Here is an 18,292-nt window from a genome sequence, read left to right as displayed (position 1 = left end):
CCCGTGTTTCTTCTCCACTGAACTTGGCACTAGTACACTCCAGATCTGAGCCTGAGGCTATCGGACAATTCAGCTCCGAGCGATAGTAGTCACCATTGACAAAGTGACTTTGACCAACTTCCCTTGCGGTAAGAGAGGATGATCGCAAGGATGCTTGCTTGTCGTAACTGTAGACCAAGGGGCTCAAAGGATTATCTCTGTATTTGGTGTAGATCAAATACTCGTACTGCGCATGACCGATGGGTGATCGTGCGTTGTTGTGATTTGATGGTGATGAAGGTACAGATTGGTCGTGGTCTTGTTCATACTTGTTTCGAACCTTATTTCCCCCATCTTTTGTTTGTAGGTGTGGTTCGCTCGAGGAGGATGTCCTATGGTAAGATTGGGGGGCACGATGAGCATCCAAGGAGGAGATCAACCTCGATATGCTCATGGCATTGTCGTTTTCATGTCTCGTGATGAAAGGCGAAGCTGTGTAGGTGTTGATGATGCGATCACCATCAAAGACTGAGCGTGAGCGTGAGCGTGAGCCTCGGCCCTGTCCTTTTGATGTCTCACCGAGTAGGTCCTTTGAACATGACTTTGACTTTGATCGGTTAAACATCTTTTCTTTTTTCGATCTGGATCTTATCGTGTTTGTCGATGATCCGACCGGTCGAAGTGTTGAAACGAACACCTTTGATCGACTAGCCTGATCCGCCCGCCGGTACGAGACAGCAGTAAGCAAAAGATACCGTCGTTATTGCGCCTCGCTTTTCAAGAGATTTGTCAGCTGTGATTGAGTAACGTATCAGCAGGTCCACTTACCGTTCTCGTGAAAGCGTAAGCTAAAAAGAGGTGTCTGCGTTGAAAAGCAGAACGAGGCGACTGCTGAAAGACGGGCAAGGAGGGTTTTTACTGATTGAGTTCAAGTGGTGTGTTTGTGTGTGTCGATGCGCTAGTGTTGGTGTTGGTGATGGGTAATAGTCAAAGGACGGGGTGACAGAGAAAATTCGAAAATAAAATAATAGCACAGATATTCGAAATTGCCTGTTGTCAAGGTGTGTATATGGATGTCGTACTTACTCTGCGCCTTCCCAAGATACTTGGCCTAGGATCAAGGATGACGATGTGGAAAGGAGGTAGGGATGTAGGCAACGCGAGAAAGAGTAATCGAAGATCGAGCGAACGGATCTTCACAACTTATATACAGTACCGTGTACAACACCGGCAGTTTAGGTCCAGAGGATTAAGGTTGTCGGCAAAAGGTTTAGAGCCAAACTTCCACTTCGTGTTTCGTATGCCCCAGCCCGAGCGAACGCGGAACTTGGACCTATAGTGCGTCATCACCGAGCTATGCTAAGATCATATGACCTGATGTAGACGAGGACATTGTGGTGATACAAGCATACATTCCTCACTGAGATTATACCAATCTATACGAGTCCTCCAACACATATCACGGATACTAGTCTACATCGGTATACGCCTAAGCTCATCTAACGTCCAGCCTGCTTTCTTCATACTCTCCGCACCTAGGTCTTTCACCTCTTCGTCCAGATGACTACATACCCAAGCCGCACAATCAGCCTCAAATTGTTTTGGTTCCAACGGGCAGTGGTGTAGGGGAACATTTGGGAACGGACAATGGATGTAATTACGCCTCATGTGCGTTGTAAAGGTCATGGGTACATTAGGAACACTGAGACCCACGTGAATAAAACCTCCTTGAACCCATCCATGATCTCCCTCAATTTACCTGGATTATACTCCGACTGATTCTCCAGCGAATTCCTCAGGAAAGCATCGTATTTTTCTAGACCTAAAAAGAGTCCAATAAGACTCAGCGATCAACCTACCAGAATATTGATGGACAGACCATGTCGATCGTGAATACAGTACTCACCATCATGTATCCCTTTATGTTTCTTGAGATGTTCCCCCGACTCCCTCGCGCCTTCTTTGAACTGGGGCATCTTCTTGGCTAGGACGGGGAAGATGTATGTTTCCTATTGTACGGACCATGCATCGTCAGCTGGAATCGTTTGTGTTAATGGATGGATGGCATGGAGGATCAAAGGCTTACTTCCTAAAGTACAGGAACCAGATTAGCATACCCGCCTCAATCAGCTAAACCCAAGATAGTCCCACTCACTATACGATGATGCATATCCAAGTGGGTATACAACTGCTGAGCCTCCCTTAAGAATCTGGGTAAACTCAACCCCTCTTTATGGAATCCGCCATCAGCGAGCTGTAAAAGATTTAAGGAAAATCAGCGATCCCCCTCACTATCCCATTGAGGTGGTCACCTACCGTGTACACCCTGTTGAACTCGTATCTGAAGTGGGAATGGAATTGGTCCATGTGCACCGCCAACCTGTATCCCAATTCAAGGTCAGCAGAAGCCTACTATCATGTTGACCGATTTGTCGAGATACCCACCTATTCCATTCTTTCTCTTCTCGTGAGGGCATAGTGTTCGCTGGAAAGGTGTTAAGCGACCTAGTCGAAGAGCGTATGCTTGTTGTAGTTATCGAAGGGACAGTTGTTCGATGGGGAGATAAGGCTGATCGAAGGTGGCGTATACCCTTGAGAGGGTTGATTGTGAGATGGAATGAAATGATTGATAGGATGATGATCGCCAGAGCGAGTACGAAGGTGCGATTATTTCTTGCTTGTGTGGGCGTCGGGAATTGAGATGGAGTCATAAGACTGGGTTTCGTTGGGACTGTCGTTATCTTTTTAGCAGTTACATGAATGTCCCAACGACTTTGATCGTCAAAAACACCAAAACACTGATGGCCGGACACCGAACCGAACATGGCCAATCGCACGGTGAAAAGTTAGTCAGCTACTTCCGACGGAACATGTTGGCCAATTGAGGCTGATGAGCTTGAATTGTGTGAGGCTGATATTTCGCATCTGCTTAACCCTGAATGAGGTATGGTATGGGTATCGATGCGTCACATCTACCCACTACCACTGACTGCTCTCTGCGTTCACTGCTTGCATATGTTCATGGTGGTTTTGATCAGCAAGCTGAATACGATAGATACATACTTGGATAGGGAAAGACAGAAGAACACCAAGATGATCCTCTTAGAGGTGAGCTGGCCCTAAGTCGATGGATTGACAATCAGCTGACAATGGTACCGGTCATAGTCACACAGCGTAATCATCAACGATGTCCTCACAGACAGGTTCGAGAAGTGAGTTTGTCTCTTGTGGTGTCATACTTCATCAGCAGCTTCGGCCATGATCATCCGATGACCGCCAACACCAACCAAATATCAAGGTAAACGCTGATAACGTATCTGTAGAGCCTCTCGAGCAGATATCCAATTCGTAGATTACGACAACGTCCGATTCCATCTCTCAACCCCCGAATCCAAGACCAAGCTCCTCCTGTCAATGGGTATTCAATGCTGGCCCGACCTTGTAAAGTACGGCGCGAGGGAGCATCTACAGAAGGAGTATGAGGGGTATTTGTTACCTCAGGAGCAGACTGAACCGGAGTATGATGTTAGTTTGGTGGTTGATTTGGAGCAGTTGCCAGAGGGCGGTGGTGAGTTGGGTTTTACGTCTTGGGTCTTGTGTCTATTTGCATAAGAATAGGTGCAAGGCGAGATCATGATGTCTGAGGTGCTCTTTCGTCTCTCGACATCGTGATCAACACTGAGATATATACAGTGATGAGATCGTTCAAATGCTGATACCCAATTTTACAATGCACCTCCCATAGAAGCCCGCTCAGCTCTCATCTCCAAACTCGCCCACCTCAAATCCACCGCCATGTCCTCCCCTTTCTTATCAGCTTTCGCCGAGGAATCTTCCCTCCAAGCCAATTACAGGGACGCAGGCGGTGCCCAACAGAAAGATATCGCCGAGCAATCAGAGACCAAAGGTGAATTGAAGATTGTAAGATACAGGGAGGAAGAGGCGATATACATCCAGGCCAGCAATGATAGAGTCACGGTGGTGTTTAGTACGGTGTTTAAGGAGGAGACCGATAAGGTCTTTGGAAGGGTTTTCTTGCAGGTGAGTGGAATCTTACTGCAACATATAGGGGGAGGTGTATGATAGTGGACAGTGTTCACACGAGAGAAGCTGCATAAAAAGACGATTGACCTTGGGAAAAGATCTCTCAATGATCCGTCATGGTGTCGTAAGTTGTGAGCTGATCATCCTGGTCAATCAGGAATTCGTCGATGCGCGTAAACTCAATGCTCTCCAGAATGCACCTCAAGTAAGATACTCTAATCGAGAACCACCGTTGGAGATCAGACATCTACCAGGATTACATAACGGAGAAGATTGGGGGTATGTCACATTTGGTGAGTATAATGTATCTCAATACGTATCTACTCCCCAGCGAAAGCGAAGATTCGACGTTCCAACGATTCATCTTCTATCTGCTTGTAATGTCTGTCATGAGATGGTTGCTTAGTCGCACGGCGCCTGACTATCCTCTACGCACACTCGCAGTTCTCTCCCCTCGACACTTTGCCAACCCCTCCCAAGCCCAACAAACCATCAACCGTATCCAGCTCTTCCGAGATTACTTGCACTACCACATCAAATGCTCCAAGGCCTACATGCACTCCAGGATGAGATACCGGGTGGCCGAGTTCCTCAAGATTCTCAATAGGGCTAAACCTGAGGTTGCAGCTGAGAAGAAGACAGCGAGCGGTAGGACCTTTAGGACTAGGTAGGTGGGTTGAATTGGGGAATGAAGAGATAGGTTGTACCTTGTTTATATGGATCATGGGTAAGGTAGAAATGGATGAATGTATATGATTTGGCTTGTTCACTTATCCTCTCCGATTTATATGTTCTGTTTCTGTCTGTCAAGGAGGGATAGTTCAATGAATCATATCTCCGGGAGAATTCAAGATTTGCCAGAGTTTTTGAATGACATCGAGGTACTGCTATCATCCATGCTAGACCAATGGACTGATGTCGAAGGGCTACCTGTTCTCCGACATACCGAGCATCCAAGGAGATAGACATAGCAAAAGAAGACTGAGCGTGGTTGGTGCCTGCGCTAGCTAACATTGTGTCGGTAGTGTATGACGACATCATCAATGCTCAGTCAACATCCTTTGAGACAGGTTTGATCAGTTGAGGTTTGAGAGGCATGTATGCCATAAGGGGCACACTGTAAGATTTCGGTACCACATTGCCAGGAATGCAAACAATGCCAACTGATAAGATAAAACGAACACATTCCAAGTTGGGCCTAAAGGGATAGTACGAAGAGGCGTATGGGTAATGGAACTTTGTATCCCTCTATATCTCCTCATGAGATTCGTTCGATGTACGATTGTATTCCATTTTTTTGTAGACTTGTCCATTTGTCAAGACATGATCTCGTAACAAGTAGGACTAGTTTGGTACTTGTAACATCCTTTTACGCGTATATGTAAGTGTAAATATCCCCTAGCTGCATTCTCTGAACTGTGCATGACCCCATGGTGACATGTCGGACTGATGATATCCGATTGCACTGTGATGTTGTTGGGATATGAGGTATGTGAGTAGCAAGAGGAATACCATCTGATGGGATGACGGGTTGTTTATAACCAGGGTAAAACACCCTATGCCTCTTCACATTTACAGTGGTATACCGTGTATAAACGCCGCATTGTTGGGTGTATGTGTGATGATGCCACGTGGTCAAAAGGTACGTTATTGTTTTGCGACTGTTTTTGCTTTTGATGTGGTGTTATGATTCACATGATACCCTTAGACATCCATCCAGCCTTTCCACTGTACAACCACTGCTAGTCAGTTATAAACATCTTACTCGTACTAGCTACTTAGTCTTCATCTCTTCATCTCACTCATTCTTCTTATTCTCTTATTCATCGTATCCTCATCTCCCATCCTCAAGATAGCCACTGTCATCCTCTCATCTCAAACACATCCATTCTTTAACGACAAACCACCACAACATCAAAACCAGACTAAATCAACTCACGAGCCAACACACCGGTAAACCTCCAAACTTCAACTCGACAAACAAGTCAACTCCCCCGTAACAAACTTGTTGATCATTCAACTTGAATTCGTTACTCTTCATTCTTTCAACAAACTCATTTCATCGATACATACATATCATCGTAACGAACATTTTCTTCTGTCCCCTTCTCATTTCATCCCAGCCATATTTAACGAACAAACAAACGATACTCTTTTAACCACAGTCTGTCACTCAACTTTCGGTGATCCAACCAACACGACTCGCCTGTAACCTCACCTCTCCTTACCTTCTTGATTCTTGATACATACATCCACCATGGCCTCTCGAGTAAGTTACCATTCTCATCTCAATCAATCCCGTACATACTTGACGCTGACATTTCACCAAATCTCCCAGGCAGCCAACCCCAGACGAGCAGCAAGTCGAACACGAAACGATGAGAATGCTGCTCCCACTCAAGCTGGTCTGAGAACCAAAACCTCCTTATCCCACCTGGGTCCCGCCCAAAAGGTATCAGTCGCTTCGACCTCTGGTACCGCCGGCGCAGTCAAGAAGCCCGTGGCTGTCAAGGCTGGTGCTAAGCGAACTGCCTTGGGCGGTGTAGTCACCAATGTAGCCAAAGAAGAACAACACGCAGATGAAAAGAAACCTTGTGAGTGGACTCCCTCCAGCTCATCACCATACTACCAGAGTTTGGATGCTGATGTGTCATGATCACCCAGTCAAACCATCAGGCAAAGCCAGCACCGAAGTGAGACAACCCCTCGCCTCACGAACCAACAATGTCCAACCCACCCGACCCATCGCTTCCATCCCCCACCGATCCAAACCCGCTTCATCGTCTCTGTACACCTCCGAACCATCCCTCAACCTCAAGTCCGAAGATAATCTTTCTGAGATGGATGTCGATCCATCGAAATCTGCCGCTGCCAACGCGATGCAAATGCCCATGCAGATGCTGACGGTCGACGAGGAAGCGTACGAAGATGAATCCGAGGAAGAGATGGACGATGAAGAAGAGGAAGAGGACGAGGAGGATTGGTTGAGGATGTCTGAAGAGGATGCTTACGCTGCTCAAGAACAACTCGACATGATCAGAGCGAACTTCAAGGACGATGTGGATCTGTTCGACACCACCATGGTGGCTGAATACGCCGACGAAATCTTCAACCACATGGAAGTGTTGGAAGAGTCTGTCATGCCTAATCCTCGGTACATGGACTTCCAAACTGAGATTGAATGGTGAGTTACCCTCAACCTGTCACTTTGTCTCCAGTTCATTGCTGATTATACGGGTGATCCTCAGGACAATGCGAACAACCCTCATCGACTGGTTACTCCAAGTACACCTCCGATACCACATGTTACCTGAAACTCTATGGATCGCCGTCAACCTCGTCGATCGATTCCTTTCCGTCCGAGTAGTCTCCCTCGTCAAACTTCAACTAGTCGGTGTGACAGCCATGTTCATCGCAGCAAAGTACGAGGAGATCTTGGCTCCTTCAGTAGACGAGTTCGTCTACATGACCGAAAACGGATACACCAAAGATGAGATCCTCAAAGGTGAAAGGATCATCCTACAAACTCTCGACTTCACCATCTCCTCATACTGTTCACCTTACTCCTGGGTCAGGAAGATCTCCAAAGCCGACGACTACGACATCCAAACGCGAACGCTATCGAAGTTCTTGATGGAGGTTACTTTGTTAGATCACAGGTTCCTGAGGTGTAAACCCTCGATGATCGCTGCGGTCGGTATGTACCTCGCCCGAAGGATGTTGGGCGGTGATTGGGTGAGTCGGATATCAGCTGTGTAGCCGTCAATCAACAAATAGAGCTGACATTCAGTTTTGTGGTATATTGATATAGAACGAAGCGTTCGTGTTCTACTCTGGATTCACCGAATCACAACTCGTAGCCGGTGCCACCTTGTTATGCGAACGACTGGTCGAACCTGACTTCGAGTCCGTCTACGTGTACAAGAAATACGCCAACAAGAAGTTCTTACGAGCCAGTACCTTTGCTAGAGATTGGGCTCAGAACAACGCTGCTACCGCTTTCTAAGTGTGAGTGGGATCAGATCATACGATCATTTGTCTCATCCTCATGACTGACACTTCATTCTTCTTTCTTGCAGAGTAAAGAAGAATACACGCTCTGATATTTCGAGTTAATATAAGAAGGAGAGAAGAGATGAACGGAAGGAATATAGTTTCTCTATCATATATACGTATACGCATACCACCTCATTCTCTTCGTTACATGGACAATCACAATTCCTCTAAACCCCCTTTTCTACGTTATCTTGAGAGGTGTATATATAACGTATGTTTACTTTTTTACTCTTCTTGAAAAGATGTTATACCTATACCTCACACATACCTTTGTTTCATTCGTTTCGTTTATCTCGTTGGACTCGTATCATATACATACCCATGGAATTAGCAGGAAGATTCGTCTCGTGTGAATATGATATAACTGATATACATATGCACAAGTCGTTCATGTTTGGATGGGAGCTATGAACAAACAAACATGTTTCATGTTCTGTTCTTGACTGAATGAAGGGAGTACAGACACGATGAGATGAGACCAGAACTGGAAATGCGATGGACAACTAATTCATACAGGTTCATCCTCTCAGCTTGAATCTACAGGTCTACAAGTCCCGTCTCTGCTGCACTAGCTGCAATCCGTCCGGATCAGGATCGAAATCTACTCCTCCACCTCGTTCAGCTCATGAGCTCGCTTGACCACGTTATTCTACACGCACACATCAGCATCAGAACACTGCGGTGCAGGCAGGTTCGACGACTCACCCCACTTCGCTCGATGACCACAGCGGGATCATCCTCCGAAGCATTCTTCGAAATCGTATTTCCCTTGTTCGACTTGACCTCTGCTTTGCCCGATTCTACTATATCCGCGACTTTGCCGGCTACGATGAGATATCAGTATCAGTGTCAGGCTCGATCTCAGGAGATGAGGTGTATCGGCGTATCCCAAGGGAGCTTAAGTCTAAGGTATATTCTATACTTGTAGATCCAACTTACATGGTTGTCCACTACCCCAGTTCCACGATACTTCATCTCCCTTTTTCAATTCCTCTGACATGTTTATGTGAGTGTATATGTATATGGATTTGACGAATTGTTTGAGTTTGAGAGTTGGTCGAACGATTAATCTTATACAATGGTGATATCGAGAACATTACGAGTAAGTCAATTGCATCTATCAAGTTTATATATGAATGCAGGAGCATCCCAAGCAAACAAATCTGTTTGGTTCATCGATGACATCAGATAACATAACGATCGACCTGGACGATGACTTGAAAGGTGAATTACCCGATTTGAACTGTGGGATGACTGAGTATTTCATAACTTCTTGCCTGTTCAAGTATATATGCTGTAAAACTATTCGTAGACCGCGAGCGTGGTTCATTCATCGTGTCCACTCGCATTTCCCTTCCAAGACATGCATTCACTCCATATGATACGTTACGAGATGATAGCTATGATAGGTGCACGCTTGAGACAGCACTTTAGTCAAGTAAGGACAGTACGACGCATGAAAGACAGGAAGAAGTCACTACGATCCGACAATCCCACGACGATCCCAAGAAAACCGTTTAGACACCACTCAACTCATTTCTTCTCAACATACCATGTCCCCTCATTCCCTCCACCCTGACTAGTTCCATTAATCATCATCTCCGACCCATCACCGTTCCTAAACGGTTTCGTACTCATATACCCCTTGAACCGCCTCCGATCATGTTCCAACGCAAACTGACGCCAATAGACATTCTCCTGAGTTAAGGCTTGTAATCGGACCTAAATCACCAACCATATCATATCAGCTCATGCTTACTCTACTATTTTATGACAGCTGAGTACCTCGTGAGAAGTACCACTCACCTCCTGCATTCTCGCCATGGCTTGTCTCTCAGCCGCAATGACATTCCAATTCATCTTTTCCTCTTTCACCTTGTCCAATTCCCTCTTCATCTCTTCCATCTTGGAATCTGCGTCTTCACGTCTCTTGCTTTCCTCTGAGAGCTTGTCGGATAGAGATTGCTGAGCTACTGCATTGGCCGAGAGGGCGTTGGACGTGGATAGTTGGAGTTTGGCGAATCGATCTGCAGAGGCTTCGAGCTGGGTTCGGAAGAAGATCATCATCAGCTGTGTGCAACCATCGTGATAGAGTCATGATCAAGGCTATAGAGTGTAAGCTGAAGACGAAAAGCCTCAAAGACAACTCCACCAGTACCGAGGATCAAGAGAACATGGAGGAGTGCTTATAGTCTGTTGAAGTCACTCACCCTTTCCCTCAGCGAATCCACCTCCCCTTGTAAGATCCTATTCCGATCCAACACTCCTTCATACTCCTTCACACGACTCCCCATACTCTCATACATATTCTCATCCAACTTGCTCAGTCTACCCATCAATTCCTCCTGGAACGTCAGGGCATTCTGGGCCATCTCTATGATAGAACCCTCAGTGGCGGGTTTCGGTTTATCCTCTTCTTCTTGAGCTTCAGCTTCCTTGCGGAGTAAAGTCTGTTCGAGGGATTGGATCTTCTCTTTTTCTTCAGATAATTGGGAGATCTGAGTATGAATTTGAGATTGCATAGCGACAATTTCCGACTCTTTCGCATTCAGTGCGAGTGTCGAGGAACTACGTTCTTTCCCCAGCTATCTCGCACCGTCATACTCTTCAGACTACTACCTCACCTGGAAAATGAGGTATCTCCCACTCACCTGCTCTTGATATTCCCTCAACTGACTCCTCAGTCCATCTTCCTCATCTCTCCTCTCGTTGATCACTCTCGCCAGAGCATCCCGTTCCAACTCCGCAGCCAAGGCCCTAGCCACCACCCCATCCAATTCACCTTCCAACCTATTGTGCTTGATACTCATCCCCTCCACGCGAACTTGCATCCCCTCGATCTGGAATCTGAGCTCATCTCTATCTTGTCGAGTATCCTTCAATCGCTGATTCAATACATCAGCTTGAGCCCTCGATTCAGAGATGGTCACTCGGTTATCCTCTATCTCCTCCCGTAATGCACTGATCAGACTCCGCTGTTGATCGATCTCCTGGGCTCGTTGCTCAGCAGCATTCTGAGCGTACTGCAATGCTTCGATAGCCTGGGTGATAGTCGAGGAACCGGATAATTGCGATGAAGCTACTTCGTCGAACTTATCCAGGATCGCATGTTGGCCTGTTAATATAGCTGCGAATAGGTCTTTCGACTGAGATTGGGATTGGTCTTCTGTGACCCGTTGGGGAGTAGCAGGTACGTTCACAGTATCGTTCAGTGAGGAGAGTAGACGGGAATGTTCTTCCAGTATCGAGGTGACTCGTTCGAGTACATCAGCTTTAGACGAGTTGGTCTGCAATCGAGAGATGACACCTGAAAACGACCGATCAGCTATGCCACATGACTGACGGTCTATGAGAAGCCGCTAGCTCACCTTGTACAGCATCGACAATACCGTCTTTCAACCCCTTCATATCCTCCTGCACCCTTCCCCCGTCATCCCACTTCTTCAGTAAACCCAGCACCTCATCTAACCTCTCATCACGTAACAACCTATCGGAGATGGGTTGTCCCTCCTTCGCAGGATTCAAGGGCGTCTCAACCTCCGCTCGATCAACATTAACAACCCCCAATTTCCTAGTATTCTCCCTCATAGGAAACTCAACCGACGTCCTCCTAGAGATCCCCTCTTCATCAGCTCGTAAGAACGCCCTCAACTCCCCAACCCTGGAGGCAAACGTCGATGCAATTCCAAAAGTGCCTTGGGTAGTGACAGGCGGCGAATCAAGTTCGTCCAAATGATCCTCAGCAGGCATGGTGTGTCGTCTGATAATTGAGGGTTTGGGATGATGACCGTCTTCGTATTTATCAGGTGAAGATAAGGGGAAAGTCCATTCTCTGAATTTGGTATTGACCATCAAGGGATCGGGACTGGGTTCGATCTCGTCTACTTCGGATGGTACAGGTAATTCTGGGCTAGGTGCCGCTGATCTATCGAAGCCCCTTTCCCTTTCCCTTCCCTCGTGAGTGGAATCCACATCCACCTTGGGGTATACCAAATTATCTTCCTCGTGTTTATGGCCTCCTTGATAATCCTCTAGCACTTCTACAGGATCAATTCCCTCTCCATTGCTGGTAGATGGTACAGACGCAGTGACAGGTATGGGTTCCCTCCAAGTAGGTATATCAGGCAGAGGTCTCCTAACCCTCTTTGGCGGTGTACTCTCGGCCTCTACGAATATCCTAGTAGGTATCAAAGGTGATCCGTCCGCCGTCATATACGCAGCAGACGCGAAGGTATCTCCGGTAGATTGAGGTGGGGTCGTGAATACGTCCGCTCTGGCTGGCGAGGAGAACGTAAATGGTCCGGTAGAAGGGGTGATCTCCTTGGTAGAGGGAATAGGAGGTAGAGGTCTTGAAAGGGATGGTCGAGCGGTATGCGAGAGGATGTCAGAACCAACACTTCCTGCGTTGGATAATGCGGTAGTATGCGCTGATACCGGTGCATCGGGTACTTCCTCGACGTTGGGTCGAGGGGTAAGTGGGAGCTGGACCGGATGAGACGGGTGGATGGTGATTTGCTTTAAAGGGATGACGGGTTCTGTCAATGGTAATGTCGGTGTATCAAGGGGGTGGTACGAGTTTTCTTGCTCTCGTTTGGCTGATGGTCGATCATCCCTTGGAGGTCTTTCTGAAGACGTAGATGTTGACCTGCTTCTCTCGCTCTGATCATTGAAAGTCAGCTTACGACTATCTCTGGTGCCTTAGGCAGCTGAAGTTGTACTTACCATCCGACCATTCTCCGAAGTTCTAGACTCCCTTTCGCCCACACTCAACCTTGGTGAGGCCTCTCTCACCCCTAAAACATCCTGCTCAATCACACTAGAAGTGGTCAGAATGGGCGTATCGAAGAACAACCCCTCCAGATCCACCACACTATCTTCAATCCGCTCTTCGTCCTCTTGTTCCGATTGGGACTGCAGCTCTTCTACTTCAGCATTTGCATCACCGATAGGACTGGACGGTCCAAAGGCGACAGTATCTGCTCTTCCTCTACCCGGTAGAACCACTTGTAATCCACTGTCCACCGAGGCCGGTCGATGTTGCTCAAATTCAATCTCAGCGAGTGTGAGTATAGGTTCGTCCGAGCTGGAAACTCTAGCCAGATCCTCTGTTCCAACGATATCTTCCTCAGATCTATCTTGAGTGGGTTGATCGGATGAGACGCTAGTATCGGCCTTGTGAGGTGAAGTTACCAGAATGGTAGACGCGGTACTATCTCCCACGTCATCTGAGCGAGTCTGGGAGGTACTTAGTGACTTGACAGGTGAAGTGGCGGTATCGCGCGACGCGACACTTGCGGGAGGAACGAAAGGTATCGCCGAGGGCTGAAGTCTAGGTTTTGTCGCTGCTTTAGCGAGAGCTCGAGAAGGTATGAAAGTGCTGGCTGTAGGACGGAGTCGGTTCTCGCCGTTACTCGAGGCGATCGATGCTGCTCTGTCCCTAGTGGTGGAGGGGAAAGTGAACGTGAATCCACCTCCTTTCGTTGGTGAGGGTTGAGGAGGGATGAAGGCAGAGGCGGTTGGTCGAAGTTTCTTCTCCTGAGTGGAAGAAGACGAAGCGGCCGAACTCGGTCGCTTATGAGCTGAAGAAGGTACGAAGGGTGCTGTAGAGGGTGTGAACGGTGGTCGTATAGCTGGTGGGACAAAGTTGAATGGGGTGGTGGCGGGCACGAATGGAGGGGCGCTCGGAATCATTGGTTGAGAATGAGGAGGAACGAACGTGAATGACGACGCCCTTGGCACGAAGGATGGCGCATTAGGATTAACCACAGGGACGGTGAAGTTGAACGAGGTCGATCGAGGAACGAAAGGCTTCGCATTCGGTGGCAAGCTCGGTACAATACTTGATGATTTGGGAGGTATGGAGGATATACCCAAAGCACCGTATGCGGGGGTAGGTTGAGGTGGTCTCCACGACTCGGCGGTTGGTCGTAACCGTTTGGCATGAGGTGAGGAAGGTACCACATGATCATCTCCAGGACTATTGTCCATGCCCAAGTCATTCCCTTCTTTGGCTGATACCGATCGTTTATGTTGAGTCTGCGGGTGCGATTCCTCTTGTATAGCATTGATAGCCTCAGCAATATCCATGGATGTGAGTTCCGCCGAGCCATTCTTCTTCCCTTTCTTCTTTGAGCCTTTGGTCTTCTTCACTTGTTCGCGCTGCGAGGGGATCAATCAGCGATATCATCTTATGAAATCAGAGCGATACGTAGGAGCTCACCAATGCCTTCAACTTAATCAAGCTCGTGACCTCAGGATCTGCGATTTCTTTCGATTTTATAGCTGCGCGTCTGAACTCTTCCAACGCAGCTGGGCGCTAATAACAGTATCAGCTCGGTTGCAGTAGAGAATCAGACAAACGTAGCTCACCCCTTCCGTCATCTTCACATAGTCTACAGGAAGTTCTTTCGTTTCTTCACCGTTCTTAGCCCATCTTACAGGGTTATGTTCCTGTATAGTCGAAGTAGGCAGATCTTCCGACCAAGCACGCATCTTCGACCCGCCCTTAGACGAGTCCTCTTCAAGATCTTCGTCTCTGGCCCTCTTCTCCAATCTATTCGTCCTTCCTTCGTGTACCTCCTCCACAATTCCCAATCCACTCTGCTCCCACGGACGCATCTTCGAAGCCTCAGTAGCAGTCAACGGGACATCCTCGAATTCCTCATTCCTATCGAACCTGTCATTCTGCCATCTATCTACTTCCTCAGACAGATTCTTCCTATGCAAATTGTCGGGTTCGGTGACGGCTTCTTCATGAGGTGGATTGATGTCTTCCTCTAATCCCCATGCTCGCATTTTGGAAGGTTCGGGAGAAGGTGTCCATGCGTGAAGGCGGGAGTTCGATCCGGGATAGATCGAGTCGACAGCGTACACTTGTTGTGGCTCGAGATCTTTTCCAGGTTGTTCGACGGTACCATCTGAATTACCTTCTATCCTTGCAGGGCTGGATACCGATTCGTATATCGATTTATCCCTATCATCACTCCATGCTCGCATCTTTGTACCTGAGTTGAGTGGTGGGATTGGATGCACGTCTTCAGGTATGGCTTGTTCGTCAGTCTCGCTGAACCCGTGATCGGGCGTTTCCTTCCTCGTAGGCATGTTGAACTGACGAGTTTCCACGGATGGCCGTTCCAACCTCGCCGGACTAAACACGAATCCCTGTGCTGCATCCTCTTCCTCCCATCCCATATCTACATCATCGTCACTCCAAGCTCTCATCTTCGAGCCGGAACTGGACCCGAGGTCATGCATGACAGTTGCTGGACTGCCTTGTCCATCGACATTTTTAGAACCGAGGGACCTCTCATCCTGCTCTTCTTCATGTGGTTCGTAGATTTGATGAGTGACATTCTCAGTATTCTCAAGCCTAGCAGGACCAGAGACAGATTCTTTGTTCTCCTCCTCCCAGACCATCTCATCTTCTTGAGCCTCATTATCGCTCCAAGCTCTCATCTTTGACTTTCCTTTCGGTGAGGGACCCACATTCGGTGACAGAGCTTGATCTTCGGGGTGATCATATTGCTTCCATGACCCAGAACCGACAGATCCCTTGGACCGACCTCGTGCATGACTCGAGGTAGAATCTCTTCTCTCCTTGATCTCCTCTGGATCCTTCAACACCCCACCTAAATGCTTTCTCAAGAAATCCGCGTTTCCCAAAGCTGCGCCGGAGAAAGATCGTTTACTTGGACTTGACAGATCGGAGCTGGGTGAAGTGTATGTTGGAGGTGGATCATCCCGGGTGATTGGACGAGGTGGAAGACTGGGATGAGGCGTCAGAGTAAACGGTTGAGGTGGGTCGTGCTTCGTAGGATTTTGGTCGTTCTCTTTCTTAGCTCGAGCATGAGACTCGGGATTGTCTTTGCTAATAAGTTCCGATGGCTGAGTAGGTGATATGGGATATTCATCCCATGGTAGATGCTCTTCGGCTTTCTCAGTTTCCTCAACAGGGATGGTATCCTCAACCATATTGGCCGATCTCGCATCGTCCCCATCTTTCTCTTGGCCTGGTGAAACAGGCATGTTATCATCCAGGACAGCCGATACTTCCGCTTCGGTCTCTTCGTGTTTTTCGACTTGAGGTTCAGATGGAGTGGGAGGCCGCAATCTCTCCCAGCAATCCTTTGAGGTTGGCGTGTCAGCTGTCTTGTCTCGATCAGGTTTTTCCAGCTGACTCACCTCGTCAGGAAAACACACCAATACTTGTTTACCGTTCCACATCCCTTCTCTCGCTTCTTTCTCCTCTTCAGAAGCAGAATCGATACTTGGTCTTCGAAGTGTATCTTCTGACGGATAATCAGGTGAAAGAGGTAAAGGTATACCAGTAGGAGACAATCTGATCCTTGTGTGCGGCCAAGGAAAAGCCTCTTTCCTTGGTCTTCTCTCTTCCTCCTCCTCCACCTTATCTCCTTGTGGATCGTCCATAGAAGAAAGGGGTGAAGTGGGAACACAAAGTGGCTTGGGCGGGGAGTCAGGTGGAGAGTAACTCGTCGGAGGTAATTTGAACGTAATGGGATTGCCTTTATACCTAAATTCGGAGCCTGTACTTGCACCGCTCGTCTTCCTCGATGGACCGGACAGCTCCCCTATGGCACACGGCCCTTTCAGTGGAGAAAGGTTGGGTGAGATCTTCAAAGCCAACATTTCATCAAACGTTTTACCCCCCGGCCCACCTAATACAGCTTTCGGCGGTCCACCTTCCTTCGCTCTGTACCCTCTGTACTTCCTTTCCGATGGTGATAGCGAGATCGATTCCTGTCTTCTGCCTGGTCTGCCCAAACTTGGTGAGAGGGATATAACTCTCCTGTCTCCCACAGGTGAGGAAACGGACCTCGAGTCGTATGGAGCGGAAATGACTGAATGGGAAGGTGACACTCTCCCTGGTTGAAGGCTCGTATGTAAGGGTGATAGGGTGAGAGGTAGACCTCCGTGAGAATGGTTGAGAGGAGACAACGATGTACGTGAGGACGAGTCTAGTGTCCAGGCTCTGTTCAATGGGGGTGGAGGTGTGTGAAAGGTCTGTGCGGGGACGTTGACTTGGGACGAAAAGATTGCTGAGCGTGATACACCCAATCCTAACATTGATCGATCAGATCCATAGTGATGACTCTGACTATCACGCTGGATATGGAGTGTCGGGGTCGACATGATAGGCTGGGGAATGTGAGGTGGTCGTGGGTTGATCACATGAGGCGGTAGATCGTAATTCACATGATTGGGATCATCATTCGTGAGGGATGTCTGGTTATAGTTGATAGGCTGGATGGTAGGTTGACTCGCAGATGTGAATTCCATAGCTTTAGCCAAAGCCTTCTTCCTAGGTGATACCCTCCTCTCATAGGTTTCTTCCCCACTCTCACCGTAATCCACACCCAATGCTGAGGCATCATCATGATATCTTTTCAATCTGCCCATACCATTATCGACAGGGGAAGATACCTCCAGAGGTCTGAATGAGAACGAAGAAGCTGTAGGATTCAGCTGTGAGGGACGGCGAGAGTGACCATATGGTTCCAAGGGGTATTGAGGCTGAGGCTGAGGCTGAGAGATTGATCGTTGGGGTATGTCAGATAAGGGAGGTGGGAATCGGAAGTTCTGGTTGAGCGGGTGAGGATGGACATTCCGTGGATGAGGATGAGGGTTGAAGGGGGGTGCATTGGGGTCTATCGAGTGGTTATAAGGATACATGTCCTATTTTATGGTACTGACCGTCAGCTAACATTTGAGACGAAGATGGTGAAAATAGTGAGGAGTTGTTACGTACGTCACTGGCTTTCTGCCTTGATTTCGGGGTCTAGTCATATACAATTCGTAAGAGGTCGTTACTATGGGGGTATTAGCTGTCCTACATGGACTTTTGGTGGTGCAAGATGGCTATGCGAGTGGTTGGTAGCGAACAAGAGGCAACGATGGGTTGGTGAAAGAATCAATCGTTGTCATTGTATGAGTGTTTGAGTGTAGGTGTATGAGCAATGCGTGGTAACAAGCTCTCTCTTTTAGTAGTATCAGTACCTTTGTGTGGTGTGGGCGCATTGATCGCCGCATTGCGCTTGGACTTTACTTTGATGGGGAAAAAAAAATAACCTGGTCAAATCATGCTTTTAGTCCTTTTCCTTCGTGTTTGGATGCGATTCTGTTCGAGTTCATCAATGATATCTTGAACTCAATCACTCTTCCCATGGCTGTCATATCAGTACTTCTTCATATATTG

At 47.8% G+C, this 18,292-nt stretch overlaps 5 protein-coding genes across 5 annotated transcripts; 2 read left to right on the top strand and 3 right to left on the bottom strand.

The window, feature by feature from the left end:
• Positions 1-1,452: 1,452 nt before the first annotated feature.
• Positions 1,453-2,456, bottom strand: I302_107785 (uncharacterized protein; the record flags this gene model as incomplete). The annotated part of the gene is made up of 6 exons (XM_019193087.1): positions 1,453-1,543; positions 1,693-1,801; positions 1,886-1,988; positions 2,135-2,233; positions 2,296-2,359; positions 2,425-2,456. The coding sequence occupies 6 exons, from the start codon at positions 2,454-2,456 to the stop codon at positions 1,453-1,455; spliced, it is 498 nt and encodes a 165-aa protein (XP_019044564.1).
• Positions 2,457-3,072: 616 nt separating this feature from the next.
• Positions 3,073-4,694, top strand: I302_107784 (uncharacterized protein; the record flags this gene model as incomplete). The annotated part of the gene is made up of 6 exons (XM_019193088.1): positions 3,073-3,087; positions 3,145-3,191; positions 3,303-3,547; positions 3,725-4,020; positions 4,181-4,316; positions 4,468-4,694. The coding sequence occupies 6 exons, from the start codon at positions 3,073-3,075 to the stop codon at positions 4,692-4,694; spliced, it is 966 nt and encodes a 321-aa protein (XP_019044565.1).
• A 1,586-nt stretch (positions 4,695-6,280) lies between these two features.
• Positions 6,281-8,029, top strand: I302_107783 (uncharacterized protein; the record flags this gene model as incomplete). The annotated part of the gene is made up of 5 exons (XM_019193089.1): positions 6,281-6,292; positions 6,362-6,617; positions 6,688-7,207; positions 7,272-7,758; positions 7,835-8,029. The coding sequence occupies 5 exons, from the start codon at positions 6,281-6,283 to the stop codon at positions 8,027-8,029; spliced, it is 1,470 nt and encodes a 489-aa protein (XP_019044566.1).
• A 651-nt stretch (positions 8,030-8,680) lies between these two features.
• Positions 8,681-9,079, bottom strand: I302_107782 (uncharacterized protein; the record flags this gene model as incomplete). Its single annotated transcript, XM_019193090.1, has 3 exons — positions 8,681-8,728; positions 8,785-8,903; positions 9,019-9,079. The coding sequence occupies 3 exons, from the start codon at positions 9,077-9,079 to the stop codon at positions 8,681-8,683; spliced, it is 228 nt and encodes a 75-aa protein (XP_019044567.1).
• Positions 9,080-9,612: 533 nt separating this feature from the next.
• I302_107781 (uncharacterized protein) lies at positions 9,613-17,769 on the bottom strand (the record flags this gene model as incomplete). Its single annotated transcript, XM_065870538.1, has 9 exons — positions 9,613-9,801; positions 9,886-10,122; positions 10,290-10,664; positions 10,731-11,386; positions 11,448-12,738; positions 12,802-14,238; positions 14,300-14,395; positions 14,449-16,203; positions 16,261-17,769. 9 exons carry the CDS (start codon positions 17,767-17,769, stop codon positions 9,613-9,615), a joined length of 7,545 nt encoding a protein of 2,514 aa, XP_065726610.1.
• Between the last annotated feature and the right edge of the window lie 523 nt (positions 17,770-18,292).

This window comes from Kwoniella bestiolae, chromosome 6 (assembly GCF_000512585.2).
Source record: "Kwoniella bestiolae CBS 10118 chromosome 6, complete sequence".
NCBI lineage: Eukaryota > Fungi > Basidiomycota > Tremellomycetes > Tremellales > Cryptococcaceae > Kwoniella > Kwoniella bestiolae.
Note: the sequence above shows the minus strand (reverse complement) of the source record. Positions and strands in the feature narration are given on the sequence as shown.